At 42.2% G+C, this 14,847-nt stretch overlaps 1 protein-coding gene across 3 annotated transcripts in view; it reads left to right on the top strand.

Moving 5' to 3' along the window:
• Nucleotides 1-14,847, top strand: part of LOC309865462 (uncharacterized protein) — a 366,810-nt gene that overhangs the window by 133,424 nt on the left and 218,539 nt on the right. For 2 of the 3 annotated variants that reach the window (XM_082731848.1, XM_082731849.1), the window contains exon 4: nt 7,485-7,552. In XM_082731848.1, the coding sequence (XP_082587974.1) occupies nt 7,485-7,552 (68 nt within the window). Of the gene's footprint in view, nt 1-7,484; nt 7,553-9,845; nt 9,918-10,937; nt 11,002-14,847 lie in introns of those variants that run through there. The other variant, XM_082731847.1, reaches the window with a different exon arrangement.

Below are 14,847 nucleotides of genomic sequence, written 5' to 3'. Positions count from 1 at the left end.
TAATTTGCTCCAATATGCCTTCTGCACCCCTCTTTCTTTTTTCTTCTTCTGGAATCCCAGTTATTCTATATTGTTTTGTTTTATGGTATCATTTATCTCTCGAATTCTCCCCTCGTGGTCCAGTAGTTGTTTGTCTCTCTTTTTCTCAGCTTTTTTATTCTCCATCATTTGGTCTTCTATATCACTAATTCTCTCTTCTGCCTCATTTATCCTAGCAGTAAGAACTTCCATTTTTGATTGTACCTCATTAATAGCTTTTTAAATTTCAACTTGGTCAGATTTTATTTCTTTTATTTCTCCAGAAAGGGATTCTCTAGTATCTTCCATGCTTTTCTCAAGCCCAGCTAGCACCTTGATAATTGTCATTCTGAACTCTAAATCTGATATATTACCAATGTCCATATTGATTAGGTCCCTAGCTGTCGGTACTGCCTCTTGTTCTTTTTTTTGAGGTGACTTTTTCTGCCTTGTCATTTTATCCAGATAAGAATATATGAACCAGATAATAAAATACTAAAAGGGTAGTAATGACCCAAGAAAAATATACACTAGCCAAGTTGGAAGAGACCTGAAACCGGGGGGAGAAGAAAGGTGGGGGGGAAATACACACACACACACACACACAGATATAGATATATATTTTAGACTGGTGAGCCATACACATGATTTGGGGTGTATTTTGGTCTGTTAGAAGAGACTGCCTCTCAAAATTTTAAAGAAAGAAAAACTTACATATATACAAAAATAATGGTAAACACAATGAAGGGATGGAACATGGCTGTAAAAATGAAAATTAAAAAATATTCTAAAAAAGGAACTGATAAGAAATTGGTTGAAAAAGAGAGAAAAAAAAAAAAAAAGGAAAGAATGTGATCAGGCTGGACACTAGAATAAAGCCAAGTACTAAATTTAGGGTTTATTTGATCTATTAGAAGAAACTGTGTTCCAAAATTTTAAAGAAAGAAAAACCTATATGTATACAAAATATAAGGTTAAATACAATGAAGGGATAGATTATGACTATAACAATGAAAATTTAAAGTGACTTTTTAAAATAGGTATTCATAAGATAAAATAGTTTTTAAAAAGGTTAAAATAGGAAAGAGGAAAAATTTTAAAAAATGGAATAAGAAAAAAAAATCAAAAAAATTTAACTTTGAAAGACTAAAGACTCATGGGAAAAGAGCCATGAATTTTATGTGCTGTATTACCACTGTTGTGAAGTTTTGCAGTTCTCATTGATTAGTGAACTTGGTGTTGGCTGGGTGTTCTTACCTATCTTCCGGGGGAGGGGCCTGTTGCGGTGATTCTCAAATGTCTTTGCCGGAGGCGAAATTGCATCGCCCTTGCCAAGGGCCGGGTAAGCAATCTGCTTGGGTTCGCTTTGGGGAGGTTTTGTTCCCTGAGCGCTTTCCGTAGAGCTCTGGAAGGCGGGAATGAAGATGGCGGCGCCCAGTCTCCCGCCCGGAGGAGCTGAGAACTCGGGCCCCACTCCTCAGTGAGCCCTCCAAGAAAAGCCGGCTATCCCTCCCGTCTCCCTGGTCTCCAGCCACGCTCTGAGCTCACCAGGCCTGTGACCAAGCACTTCTGTCTCTGGGACTTGGCGCTGTTTGGCGTCTCCAAACCCAGCAGATTCCTGCCATGCTCCTCCCGGAGGATGGTGAGCCTCCCGGATCTGCTGCTTGTGGGGTTCCTGCTCAAAGCACAGTGACCTGACTGGGCCTCGGGTTACGGTTTAAGGTAACCCCGAGAAGAGAGCCACTCCTCAGCTCTGTCTCTGCAGCCAGCTTCCCCACTCCGATACCTGGGAGCTCTGCTGCACTCAGGCCCTCCCGGTCTTTCTGTGACCCTGTGGGTCCTGAGACCACACTGTCCCTGTGAGGGCTCCACCCCCACTTAGCCTGTGGAGCCGACTTCTAACAGTCTCCATTTTGTGCTGCGCTGCTCCACTGCTTGCCGGGAGCTGGCCCCAACCCCTGTGGTCCATCTTCCCATATATTGCCTGGGACTCACTTCTCTGCTCCTCCTACCTTCCAAAAAGTGGTGGCTTTTCTGTTCCTAGAATTGCTGCTCCTCTTCTCTTGGATCTCCTGTTGAGTTTGTAGATGTTCAGAATGGTTTGATAACTTTCTTGCTGAACTCCTGGGACCCGGCGATATTTAGGTTTCTTACTTCTCCACCATCTTGCTTCTTCCTTTCATCTAAACTTTTAAATCTTGAAATGATCTCAGATGGACAGAGAAGTTACAGGAATAGAGAAAATTCCTACACACCCTTTACTCAGATTTCCTGAGTATTAAAATGTCATCACATTTGGTTTATCATTCTCTCTTTCTCCGTCGTGTACTGGGGCCAGTTTGTTTTGGCTTAGGAGAGCCTATGGCTACAGTTTCTGGAAACTCACAAGCTAGTTGTTTAACCTGGCCATCGTTCAACATGAAATTATTTTAGCTTATGATTCCATGTGAGGAGTAAAGAGGCAGAAGCCACGGTGACCAATGCTTCCTCCCCATTCCAAACTCAAATACAGAAGAAACCAGTACTCAAAACTCACTTCGTCTTAATTATTTTACTCTCATTTATGCTCTGCAGGTGATTTTTTTTCATGTGATCGATGCAGAAAGGCTCCATCATTGAGCACGCCCACGCGAGTTTTTGCAATGCCGCATTCAGTGACCGTTCGTGGAGACAAATCAGGGCTTGAATTTTTTTTTTTTTTAAATAATCCTTTTTATCTAGAGTTAAGAAAGTGATGAGAGTGTGCTAATAATGCAGATTGAAGTGTGCGGTGTCTGCCAGTGCTGACGTGTGAATAGCAACCTCAGGGTGGGGATAGGGGTAAAGAGCTTAGCAAAAGTCAGCAAAAGCATTTTGTAAGAATCAGTTATATAACATTTACAGTAAAGCACCCTGCATATTTAATTTTTTTCAAACTGTGTACTACGCATTCTTTATATCAGTCAATTTATACCAGTAACCTTATGTGTGTGCATATATATGCACATAGTTTTGGAGAGCTGGTTATTAAACCCTAGGATGCTACTGTACCTACCTATATTTTTTTCCGAGATTAAGTTGCAAGTATGTTGCCCCTTTCCCTCTAAATACTTCAGAGCATATTTCCTAAAGAAATAAGGTCATCTTCTAGCACATCTGCAGTCAGCCGTCAAAACCAGCAAATTAACATGAATACAATACTACGTTGTCATCCTCCTGGTCTTAGCTAAAATGTGCAGATAATGCCTTTTCTTGTCCAAAATGTAATCCAGAATCACTCACTGCATTAAATTCTCATGTTTCCTTATATCCTTTAATCCAGACTAGTTTTTTGTTTAAAAAAAAAAAAAAGTCTTTGATGACTGACATTTTGGAATAGGACAGGGCAGTTATTCTATAAAATGTTCTCTAATTGTGGTTTGTCTGATGCTTTCTCAAGCTTTGATTCAGGTTTTGAATACTTGGTAGGAGAAGACTAGAAGTGATGTTGCATCCTTCGTGGCTCACCTTTAAGCGTATGATGCCAGCTTGTCTTGTTATAGGTGATGTATTTACTCACTTGGTCGAGGGAGTTGTCCACCAGTCTTCTCTAATATAAAGACATTATTTCCCCCTTTAAAATTGATAATAATTTTGCAGGAAGATAACTTGAGACTATGCAAGTATTCAGTTTTTACAAACTTTCATTCATTAGTTTTAGTGCTCACGGCTGACTCTTGAGTGTTAATGATGACCGTAGTCAAAATAAAGTACTTATTTTTATTAACTGGCTTACTCTTGTAAACATGCTCCTTCCCAGGGTGCCTGGGTGGCTCAGTGGGTTAAAGCCTCTGCCTTCGGCTTAGGTCATGGTCCCAGGGTCCTGGGATTGAGCCCCACATAGGGCTCTCTGCTCAGGAGGGAGCCTGCTTCCTCCTCTCTGTCTGCCTCTCTCTGCCTGCCTCTCTGCCTACTTGTGATCGCTCTGTCAAATAAATAAATAAAATCTTTCAAACAAACAAACAAACATGCTCCTTCCACTCTGCCCATAATTCTTTGTTTATTTACTTATCACAGTAAGGATTCAGATTTGCTTTTTCTTTAATGGGTTACTATCTGTTACTACCATGATTTGTTTTGATGTTCAAATTGTCCGAGATTTGGTTGGTGGGAGTCCCTTCCAACTGGCTCCTGTGTCCTTTTGTAAGTCACGTTTATTGTGGTATAATTTGCATACAGAAAAAACCCTCCACTTTTTAAAAGAATATACTGGGTAAGTTTTGAGAAACGTATACAGTTGTGTAACTATCACCATAAGCAGACAGAACCTTTCTGCCACCACAGAAAGCGTTCTCTTGACTCTTCACATCAATCCTTTCCTCATCCCCAGTTCCAGCTCTGGATGTCACTGATCTGATTTTTGTCTCAATATTTTGGCTTCTCAGGATGTTTTTTTGTGTGTGTGTGGCTTCTTTCACTTAGCATAGTCATTTTGAGATTTATCTGGGTGGTTGCACATAGCAGTGGTTCATTCAACCACTATTACACTATATGTTAACTGGCTAGAATATGAATAAAAACAAAAGAGAAATAAATAGTCCATCATGTCTATTGATGAATAATAGTCCATGGTTTGACTCTACCGCTGTTTATCCATTCATCTGTTTATGAACATCTGGATTGTTCCCAGAGTTTGGCTACTAAAAATAAAGCTGCTATTATGTTTGTGTACAAATCTTCACATGGACATATGCTTTTATTTCTTGTGGGTAAATAATTCAGGGAAGAATAGCTGGATCATATGGTAGGTATATATTTCACTTTAAAAAATGGTCCAATTGTTTCTATAAAGTGGTTGTGCCATTTTAGATTACCATTATTCATATGAGGGAGTTCTAGGTGCTCTGCATTCTTCCCCAAACTTGGTATGATCACATCTTTTTACTTTCAGCCATTTTATTTTATTTTATTTTAAAAATTTATTCATTTATTTGAGAGGGAGAGACAGAGAGCATGATGTGGAGGGGCAGAGGGAGAGAGAAAATCTTGAGCCGACTTCCCTACTGAGTGCAGAGCCTGATGTGGGACTCGATCCCATGAGCCTGAGATCATGACCTGATTTCAATCAAGAGTTAGACACCCAATGACTGAGCCACCCAGGTGCCTCTCAGCCATTTTAGTAAGTGTGCAGTGGTATCTCACTGTAGTTTCAGTTTGTATTTTCATGAGGGCTCATGATGTTGAACATCTTATCATGTTTTTTATTTGCCATTTATACATCTTTGATGAAGTGTGGGTTCAGATCTTTTACCATTTAAAAAAACTGGGCTGTCTCCTTATTATTGAGTTGTTAAGAGTTTTATTCTGGCCTCAAGTTCTTTATTTTATTTTGTGAAGAAAAAGAATATATTTGCCAATTTTAAGTGAAGGCTTGAGCTAGGAATCAGCAAACTTTTTCTGTAAAGGGTTCAGTGGTAAATATTTTGGGTTCTGGGGGCCCCATGATCTTTGCTCCAGCTACTCAACTCTGCAGTCCTGGTGTCAGAGCATCCATAGACAATATGTAAGCAAATAAGCCTAAGTTCCAATCAAACTTTATTTACAAAAATAGGTGGAGGAATGACTTGGCCATTGTTTGCCTACCCTTAGGTTAGGCTTCACTGTCTAGAACTTGAGAGGATTGACTGACCCTGAGTTCCTGCTGTGAAATGCAAGATTAAAATATAGAATAAAAGCTGATTAACTAGAATTATCTGGGGGCTAATTCCAGGCTACTTCACCTAAAAGTCAGAATTATATAATATAGAGTATTTTATAAATATGCCAGGCTGCATGTTTTCTAAGTTATTTTTAGTCTTCAAGAGCCATCTAAGGATGCTTTTGTATGCTGATAGGCCCAGAGGAAAGTGTCCTTTCTGGTTAGTGGTCCCCATACTTGGGTGTCATCAGAATAATTGGTGGATTTTTCTCACCTGAATTTCTGGACTCTATCTGCTGCATCAGAATCTCAAAGATGGGTTGAGTTTACATGCTTCTATTTTTAAAACATTTTCCAGGTGTTCCAGATGAAGCTAGATGGGGGACGAGCACTGTGAATAGAGTTTCTCGGAAATTTATCTTAACAAAGAGATAAGAATAATCCCTAATTACTTCATTGATTTTATGTAAATAGATACTTCTAAAGGGTTCACAGTATTTTAAAAGTTAATAAGTAGTTAAAATATTCTTTCCTACGCCCTCTCTCTAAACTTGATTGCTACTACTGAGCTTCTAATCAAACTATTTTTTCATGCATAGCGAAAAACAAACTTCAGAACAGGCTTTGCTGGATTTGCAAAAGATGCCAATTATCGGACTCTAAATTAAAGAGTCTAAAAAGTGTTGTGGAAATTCAAGTCCATTACCGTTTATTCGTAAGGATAAATGACAATCAAAACAGTATCTTTGGTGGATTAAGTGTGTTTAAACAAATAGTTAACTGTAATACTAGAGGATTAGTATTTTTGGAGGGCTCTATTTTCGAGGGAGCTTTAGCTGATATTCTTTTGATAATCCCTATTTTTCCCTGGCAGTGGATGTCTGTATTTGCTTTGGAAATAGCCTTTTAATATATTGGGTTTTAACTTTATACATGGAGTACAGTGTGAGAAGTTCTGTTTCTGATGTAAAAGTTTATCAGGTTAAGCTTAGGAAATGACAGAATAGGTTTTTTCTTTTCCCCCCAAATTCCTTTAGACCTAAGATAGAGAATCTGATGATCTCAGTCTAATCATGATATGTGTTAATATAAGACTCTAAGTTATCTTTACATTTAAAAAAATCGTATCTACTATTAAGAAAAATGATCTGAAACTTTTGGTGTCATCCTGGGACATTATCCAACAAGCCCATCCCAGGATTATTTAATTCACTTGAGAATGTATTTTTTGCTTTAATTACTGTTTACTCTTGATTAGGGCTCAGACTTGGTGAAGTTGCATGTTAACTTAGAAACATTTGTTCAGGAGAGCAAAAATAGTTTTCTGACTGGTGGAGAAGACAACCCCCCCCCTGCCGATGCTTAAAGATTTATTATCCTTTCTGTCATTAATTCGTTTGGTATCTCACTCAGAAAACTTATTTTGGCATATCCTTCTTGGTTGACCATATAAACCTCTGTGCCTTAAATTCTCCTCTGAACCAGCTCTGTCATCCTTGCCGGTCCCTTATCAAAGGATTACACTGTTTGATATACACTTTACATCTATAAAAGTTCCATTGTTTTTTACTGTTTGAGAATTACCTGCCTGGGTTCTTTTTTTCCTTAGTGTTCTAAAGTCAAGCATGTTTTCTTCATGTATAAATGACATTTGGCTTTTATTTTGCTCCTTTTTAAAATTGCAGTTGTCAATAATATGATTCAAATACTCTTTCACCTGTGAAGTTAGTTTATTAGACTGACCCCCAGCAGGATATTCAATTTATCTAGAGAATAACTGTTGTGTTCCTTCTTCTTGCTCCTGGTATAGGGGATGCTGGGGTGAAGGATTTATTCCACTGCCTTCCTCTGGAGCCTCTGGAGCCTAGTCGGAGAGAGGTAAGACCTGTCCTGTGTTGAGTGCTAAGTCGGAAGTTTGTATCATGCAAACAGTCCATGCTGATGTAGCTCAATGAGGCTTTAAGTTCTGTAAGCTGAAAATTTTGTACATTGAAATCACATTCTATCCACCTAACTTACTGAAGATCATAGTTCAGGATAGCTTACCTTAAATGTGCGCAGAACACCTCCATCAGCCTATAGTTGGGCAAGATCATCTAATGCAAAGCCTGTTTTATAATATAGTGTTGGATATCTCCTGTAATTGATTGAACCCTGTACTGAAAGTGAAAAACAGAATGGTTGTGTGGGGGCAGAGTGCTTGTCAGTGTGTCCATTGTTCTCCCTTGTGATTACAGGGTGACTGGGCACTATGGCTCGCCACCCCACATCACGGGAGACAACTGCATTGTGTATGGTTGGGCTGGAAAGAGATCAGAATTCACAATGTGCAACACAGTTTCTATTGAATGTCTATTGCTTTTACATCATCATAAAGATTAAAAAAAAATCATCAGTTGACCCAGAGTCAGTTGGAGACCATCTGCAGAGAATTATTGGTGCAGATGAAATGACATGGACTCTGTAGGCTTGAGTCATTGTGTTGGGAGTGCTCAAACCCCTCCCATGAAGGTCTTCTGGGAGGTGACCTTTAAGCCTTTGAAATATCCTGTCTGCTAAGAGTGTCTCTTTATTTGGGGCCTTAGGCCATGCCATAGAGTTTATGCTAACCAATGGATTTGTGATGGAGGCCTTGGGTCACACCATATCTGCCTGAGTTCTGGAGGGGTTGAGACTGAGGACCTGAGGTCAGCCATCCAGGCCCGCAATGCCTATGAGACGGACCAGCAATTAAAAACCCTGGACACCAAGCCTCCAGCGACTTCCTTGGTTGAGAATACTCTGTACCCGTTGTCATACATTGTTGCTGGGATAAGGAAGCATTGTACAATCTCAGTGGGAGGGAGCACTGGAGGCTCACACCTGGTCTTTCCTGGACTTTGCTCTGCATGCCTCTATCTTTGCTGATTTTAATCTGTATCCTTTTGCTGTAACGGTAACCATGAGCAAAGCAGCTTACCTGAGTTCTAAGAGTCCTTCTTGTGAAGGATTGAAACTTAGGGTGGTTGTAGGGACCCCCCCCCCCCCCACTACAGTAAAAGTAAAAGAAGTGCTTTGCTCAGTATCTGACATAGAGTAAATTTGCTTTCATCTTTTTTTTTTTTTCCTCCAAAGATTTTATTTATTTATTTGAGAGAGTGGCAGAAGGAGAGGGAGAAGCAGGCTCCCTGCTGAGCAGGGAGTCCCACCTGGGGGCTCCATCCCAGGACTCCGGGATCATGCCCTGGGCGGAAGGCAGATACTTAACTGACTGAGCCACCCAGGTGCCCCAAATGTGTTTTCATCTTTACCTCACTTCTGATTCTTGGTTAGTGCATCCTCTCAGATCTCTTATGACCCTTTGGATCCACTGCCTTCTGTTTTCTATTATTATTATTTTTTTCTGTTTGACTAAGAATGGTTCTCTGGACACTTTGTATCCAACCTGCTGGATACAAAGATGGCTGGCTGAAGATAGCTCTTCTGTAGGTCTCTGCATGTTCAGGTCTAATAGGCTGTGGCCTGTGCTGACTTTCACTTTCTAGTGTGCTTCCATGCCCCACCTCACCACTAGACTGTAATTCACACCAGTCAATGATGCTTCCTCTTTCCTTGCCATCCACAGAGCCTTGCACCTGTGATGACAGCATCGTCCCGTGGGAAGCACTTGGGTTTTAGAGTTAGAAACAGTTGGCTCGGGTGCAGCTCGGCTATCCACCTGCCACATGGGCTTGGACCAGCCCCCCTCTGAGCTCCAGCTTGCACATGTGCACAACCAGACTCATCATCCCTATTCCACAGGGTTACAGTGAGTTTGATGGCCTCCTTACTGGCTTGGACCTAAGACTATGCAATGCCAGCCTTTGAGTTAGGTAGCCTGCTCCCAAAGGGCATTTGTGATCTTTATGCAGATAAACCATCTCTAACAGTTATGGAATGTTGGGGGACACTGGGGATGGGCTTTGGCCCCATCCTCTGATTTGCACGGGCTCTAGGAGTTTCTTAGGAAAGGACATGAACTCCACCCACAACCAGGGTTCAGAAAGAAACAGACACAGCAGATGGACTGCAGGGTAAGACAGGCAGTAAATGTCAGTTGGCAGGTAAGGGTTACTACTGCTGAACTATATACCAAATTCTATTCTAAGCCACGAACACGTACAGACTCCTTTCATCTTCCTAATTTGTACAGAAGAGGCCACGTTTGAATTTTGAAACCCGAGGCCCAGAGAACTTAAGCAACTTGGCTGAGGCTCCCCAGCCGGTAAGTGGCGGAGCTGGGACCGAGCGCCAGGCGATCTATAGCCATGCTTTTTACCATTGTACCATATGGTTCTAATTGAACGAACTCTTGGCCACAGTGCCAGTGCATTCAGTGCAGCAGTGGTAAAAATAGAACTCTTTATTACTGGAAACATAATAAACTCTCCTGGGGGAAAGCTTTCTCAGAGAATTGGGTGGTAAAATTTAAGCCGCAGCAGCACGAGAGGCCCCCTGCCCCTGTGGTGCTGGATATGCAAGAAGGAGAGGGCTTCTCCTTGCTGATGGAGAGAGAGGTGGGTTCTGGAGACTGGAAGACAGGGAGCATGAGGCCTTCAGGGAGCAGCAGAGGGCACAGAGGCCAGCACCTCTGTGGCTGGGATAGATCGGATGCCCAAATGCAGTGTGGGCCCCCTCTCTAGAGTTCTGTGATAATGGGAGGAACTCATAATGCTGGCAGGTGAGCCCTCCAGTCCAGAAACCAGAGCAGCACGTCCCCTTCTGTCCTTGGACCACTTCTGTATTGCAGTATATGAAAGGAACAGGACAAGTGCAAGCCAGGTGTCAAGGTTAAGGAACATTGCTAAGCTGATCCCACCGCCCGACCGGGATCAAGAAGGGAAAAGTAACTGGCACCCAGAAGTGCTTCTTTTTGCCTCTTCCTGCTGCCATCCTTCCGCGGGGACACTGCCACCCCGACTTCTAATATCTTTGCTTCATTGTGCCTGATTGCGATCTTTTGTTTTCCCCATGATTTTAAATTGCTTTACGGAGTTAAAAATTTTTACATACTGAGGAACTATGTGTGAGACAAGAGAAAGGTGTCTTTTATGAAGTTTCAGCTGCATGTTTTGGTAAAGACAAGATACAGAGAGTTCGTAAAAACAAAACAAAACAACCCTGCTGTCAAAGTATGTGTAGATGGAGCAGACAAAAAAGATGGCAAGAAAGAATACAAATCTCAAGGGATACTACTCATGAAAATTGCTTTGCAAGTATCTTTAGACTTTTCTTTGGTTTTTAGGAAACCCAAATTGGAAATCACAGAAAATGCATTTCTTAGATCATCAAAGAGTAGATCTCCATTTAAAAAAAATAAAATAAGGCCTAAGCCTCACAACAAATTATTGGTAGGTGGAGGTACGTTTTTAAGTTTTAATGTAAAATGTTAATGTGTGTATCATTTTGAATGATTCCTTGAATCCTTGAATGGAATTCAAGAATTCAATCCTTGAATGATTTTTTTGAATGGAATTCAAGAATTCAATTCAATTCAATTCTTGAAGTCAAGAATTCAATCCTTGAATGATTTTTTTAAAAGTAGACACCATGTCCAGCATGGAGCCCAACAACGGGGCCTGAACTGATGACCCCAGTTGAGTTCAAGAGTTGGCCACTCAACCAGTCAGTCATCTGGGCTCCCCGAATGATTCCTCCATTTAAGGGGCTCTTTTCCCTCTCCAGCTTTACTGAGGTACAACTGCATATACCATTGTGTGTGTTTAAGGTGTAGAAAGTGATGATTGGAAACACGCACATATTGTGAAATGATTATCACAGTAAAATTAGTTAACACACCTGTTGCCCCACATAAGCTCCATTTTGTTCTTGTTAGGGTGAGAACATTTGATATCTACGTTCATGAAAGACTCAAGTTTGTAATACAGATTCATTGACCGTAGTCACCATGCCAGACATCGGATCCCCAGAACTTACTCCTCTTGTAATTGGAAGGTTGTATCTTTTGACCAATACCCACTCATTTCCCTCACCCTCCTGCCCCTGGCAACCACCGTTCTACTGTGTTTCTTTGAGTTTGGCTTTCCTAGATTCCACATACAAGTGAGAAGATGCAGCCTTCGTCTTCCTCTTTCTGACTTAATCTCACTTATCATCATGCCTTGAGGGTTCCTCAGTGTTGTTGCAGATGGCTGGATTTCCTTTTTTATGGCTGAATACTATTCCATGGTCTGTGTATTCCACACTTTCTTTATCCATGCATCTGTCAATGGACAGTCAGTTTGTTCCCATGTCTTGACTCTCGTGAATAAGGCTGCAAGGGACACAGGCATGTGCATATCTCTTCAGGACAGTGGTTCCATTTCCTTTGCATACGTACTCAGAAGTGGGATTGCTGTATCATACTGATTTTATCTTTATATAAGTGAAACTATTTTTGCATTTTCTTTACTGTCTTTCTTCTTTTGTACAACTTTATGTCCATGCAATTCATAGTGATAGGGGGTAGAATGTGGGTTCGTTCCCTCTTGTTGTGGCTTAGTGTTACACTGAGTAAATATACCACAGCCTTTCCATCCATTCCCTTGTTGATGGGCACTGGGGCATAGTTTCCAGCTGGGGCCCCCGTCCCCTTTTGAGGACTTATAGAAAGACGCAGGAAGGGGGGAGGGTTGAGAACCATTTACTGGTGGAACTAGAGGGAAATTCTTATGGTAATTGCCTTAGGACTCACAACAGGATTCTCAGAAATATTTGGGGAAGAAGAAAGCGCAAACAGGATCCTGGAGTCCTGAGATGAGGGATTGACTGTAAATGTGCCTTCCTTTATAGTCGCCCTTTGCAGAAGCCTACTGTGTGTAGCTTATTAGGACTGGAAGCAATGAAACGCCTAACCTGGCACTAAGCAGACACCTGGTGAGTAGAAGCTGTGGATATTGTTCTGTGCACACTGAATGGCCCTCGTTAACTTTATGAACCAATATTCTTGTGCGATAGAAATGGGATATGGTAATGAGAAGGCAAAAGTTACGTGAAACTTTGGCCAAGTGGGTACTACTTTCATCTGTACTGGAGGCCCTAGAAGCCTATAGCAGATGGAAAGGGCTTTGGGCACACAGGACAGCCCTTTATTTAGCACACAGAGGCCTAGAGAGTTTTGTGACTTGCCTCTGAGAGGCTCTCAGTGATTGTTTTGGCTTAAAAAGTCAGAGCCATGAGCCCTGGTCAAAGTGAAAGCAACACAGCAACACACCTCACCCCAAGATGCAGGGCTGAAGGGTAGGGGGATTCACGGGTTCGCGGAGTCAGTTTGTTAAAGGTTGGGTGGCAGATGTCCTCAGGATCATCTGGAGTCAAGGTCTGGGATGTTCCCGGACTCTCCTCTTGTGTCTCAGTAGGGTTTTCTCCTCTCAGAAGGCTTTCATCACAAAGCTGGAAGGAGGGCTGTGAGTGGCTCCTGGTAGCTCAGCCTCACTACCAGAGGGGGCCCGTCTCTCTTCTCTCTTCTTCAATCGCTAAAATTAGGGAAAGACTCTGATCGGTCTGGTTGTGCCTTACTCTTCCCTTGTGGCCTGGGGAGCGATGTCAGCCTCCTTTAGAACTATGTTTTTTTGGGGGGGGGTGGGGAAGGAACAGTTTCCCCCAAGAAGGCGAGTAGTATTTCCAGGAGAAAGGGGTACAAGGCAGGAAAGAACCTAGGTCCTCACAATTTAAGCCAAGATACTTTGGTTGCACGTAACAAACCCTAGCCTGAACTAATTTAAACAGCAAAGGCAATTTATTGGCTCACGTAACTTAAAGCGTTCAAGGTAGATCCTAGCTTCAGGAGCATTTTGATCAAGTTCAAGTTCCTTTTCTCTGTGGTTTCCTTTTGTTGGATATTTCCTGCTGTGTGTGTTGATTTTGTTCTTAGGCTAGCTTCTAGGATAAGAAAGATTATTCATGTTGTCAGCTGAGGTTCTGAGATTCATTCTGACTGGACTGGGTTAGGTCACAAACTTAGCCCTGACCAACTTTATTGTACTCAGATGGAGGAGTACACTCATTGGCTTTTCCGAGTCAGTTGGCCTACCTACGGAGCTAGGGTAGAATTGGCTTCCATAGCAGGAAAAAGCATGGGTGCTCGGCTGGAGGAGCGACCAACAGGGACCTGTTTTCTCACCGGAAAAATGAAGAGAGGTTAAAAGACATCTCCCCAAGGGGTGCTAGGGTGGCTCCATGGGTTAAAGTTTCTGCCTTCGGCTCAGGTCATGATCCCAGGGTCCTGGGATCGAGCCCCGCATCAGTCTTTCTGCTTGGCAGGGAGCCTGCTTCCTCCTCTCTGCCTACTTGTGATCTCTTGACTGTCAAATAAATGAATAAAATCTTAAAAAAAAAAAAAATAAAGACATCACCCCGAACCACACACCTAGTAGATGGTATGTTATAAGACTTGATCTGAGTCTACCTGATCCTCAAGGTCATGAGCATTTGACTACATCTTCTCTCCTTGAAGCCGTTCTCCTTAGTGATTGCTGCATTACGTACTATGCCGAACACAGTAGCTTAAAACAAATTATAATTTCTCATAGTTTTGTGATCTGGGGTGAGCTCATCTGGGTAGTTACTCTATTCCATAGTTCATCTGCTTCGTCTGGATTATCTGAGATGGCTTTTTCATTCACATGCCTGGTGCCTCTGCTGGGATGGGCTGGATGAGCTGGGTGCTGTAAGGCATTGATCTCTCCCGCTGAGCTCCCCAGTGGGATGGATGGACTTCCGCATATGATGGCCCAGGCCTTCAAGAACAAGCATCCCTTCTGAAAGGATAAGACTGCTTGGGTCATCCTTGCCAATCTTCACTGGTCAAGGCAAGTCATGTGTCTAGGCCCAGAGCCAATGTGGAAGGAATCTACACAAGGTCGTCAATATCAGAAGGCGTAGGGTTGTTGGAGGCCACCCAGTGTAAAGATCACAGGGCCTACTTCATTCCCTTCTGTGAATATAGAAACTATTTTGTGATAAGGCAAAGAGCAGAAACCTCTTTTTAAACTTCTCTCTTCTGTGGAGGAAATGAGTATTCATCATTAGTCCCATCAGAGATGCAATGTCCCATCACAGTTCTCATCCGTGGGACATCAGCGGAACGCCGCGGGTGTGGCCACCCAGCTGTCCTACCACAGAGTCTGTGGACGGCTCTACAGCTAATGGCATTT

Source organism: Mustela nivalis (genome assembly GCF_964662115.1).
Source record: "Mustela nivalis genome assembly, chromosome: 5".
Taxonomy (NCBI): Eukaryota; Metazoa; Chordata; class Mammalia; order Carnivora; family Mustelidae; genus Mustela; species Mustela nivalis.
Note: the sequence above shows the minus strand (reverse complement) of the source record. Positions and strands in the feature narration are given on the sequence as shown.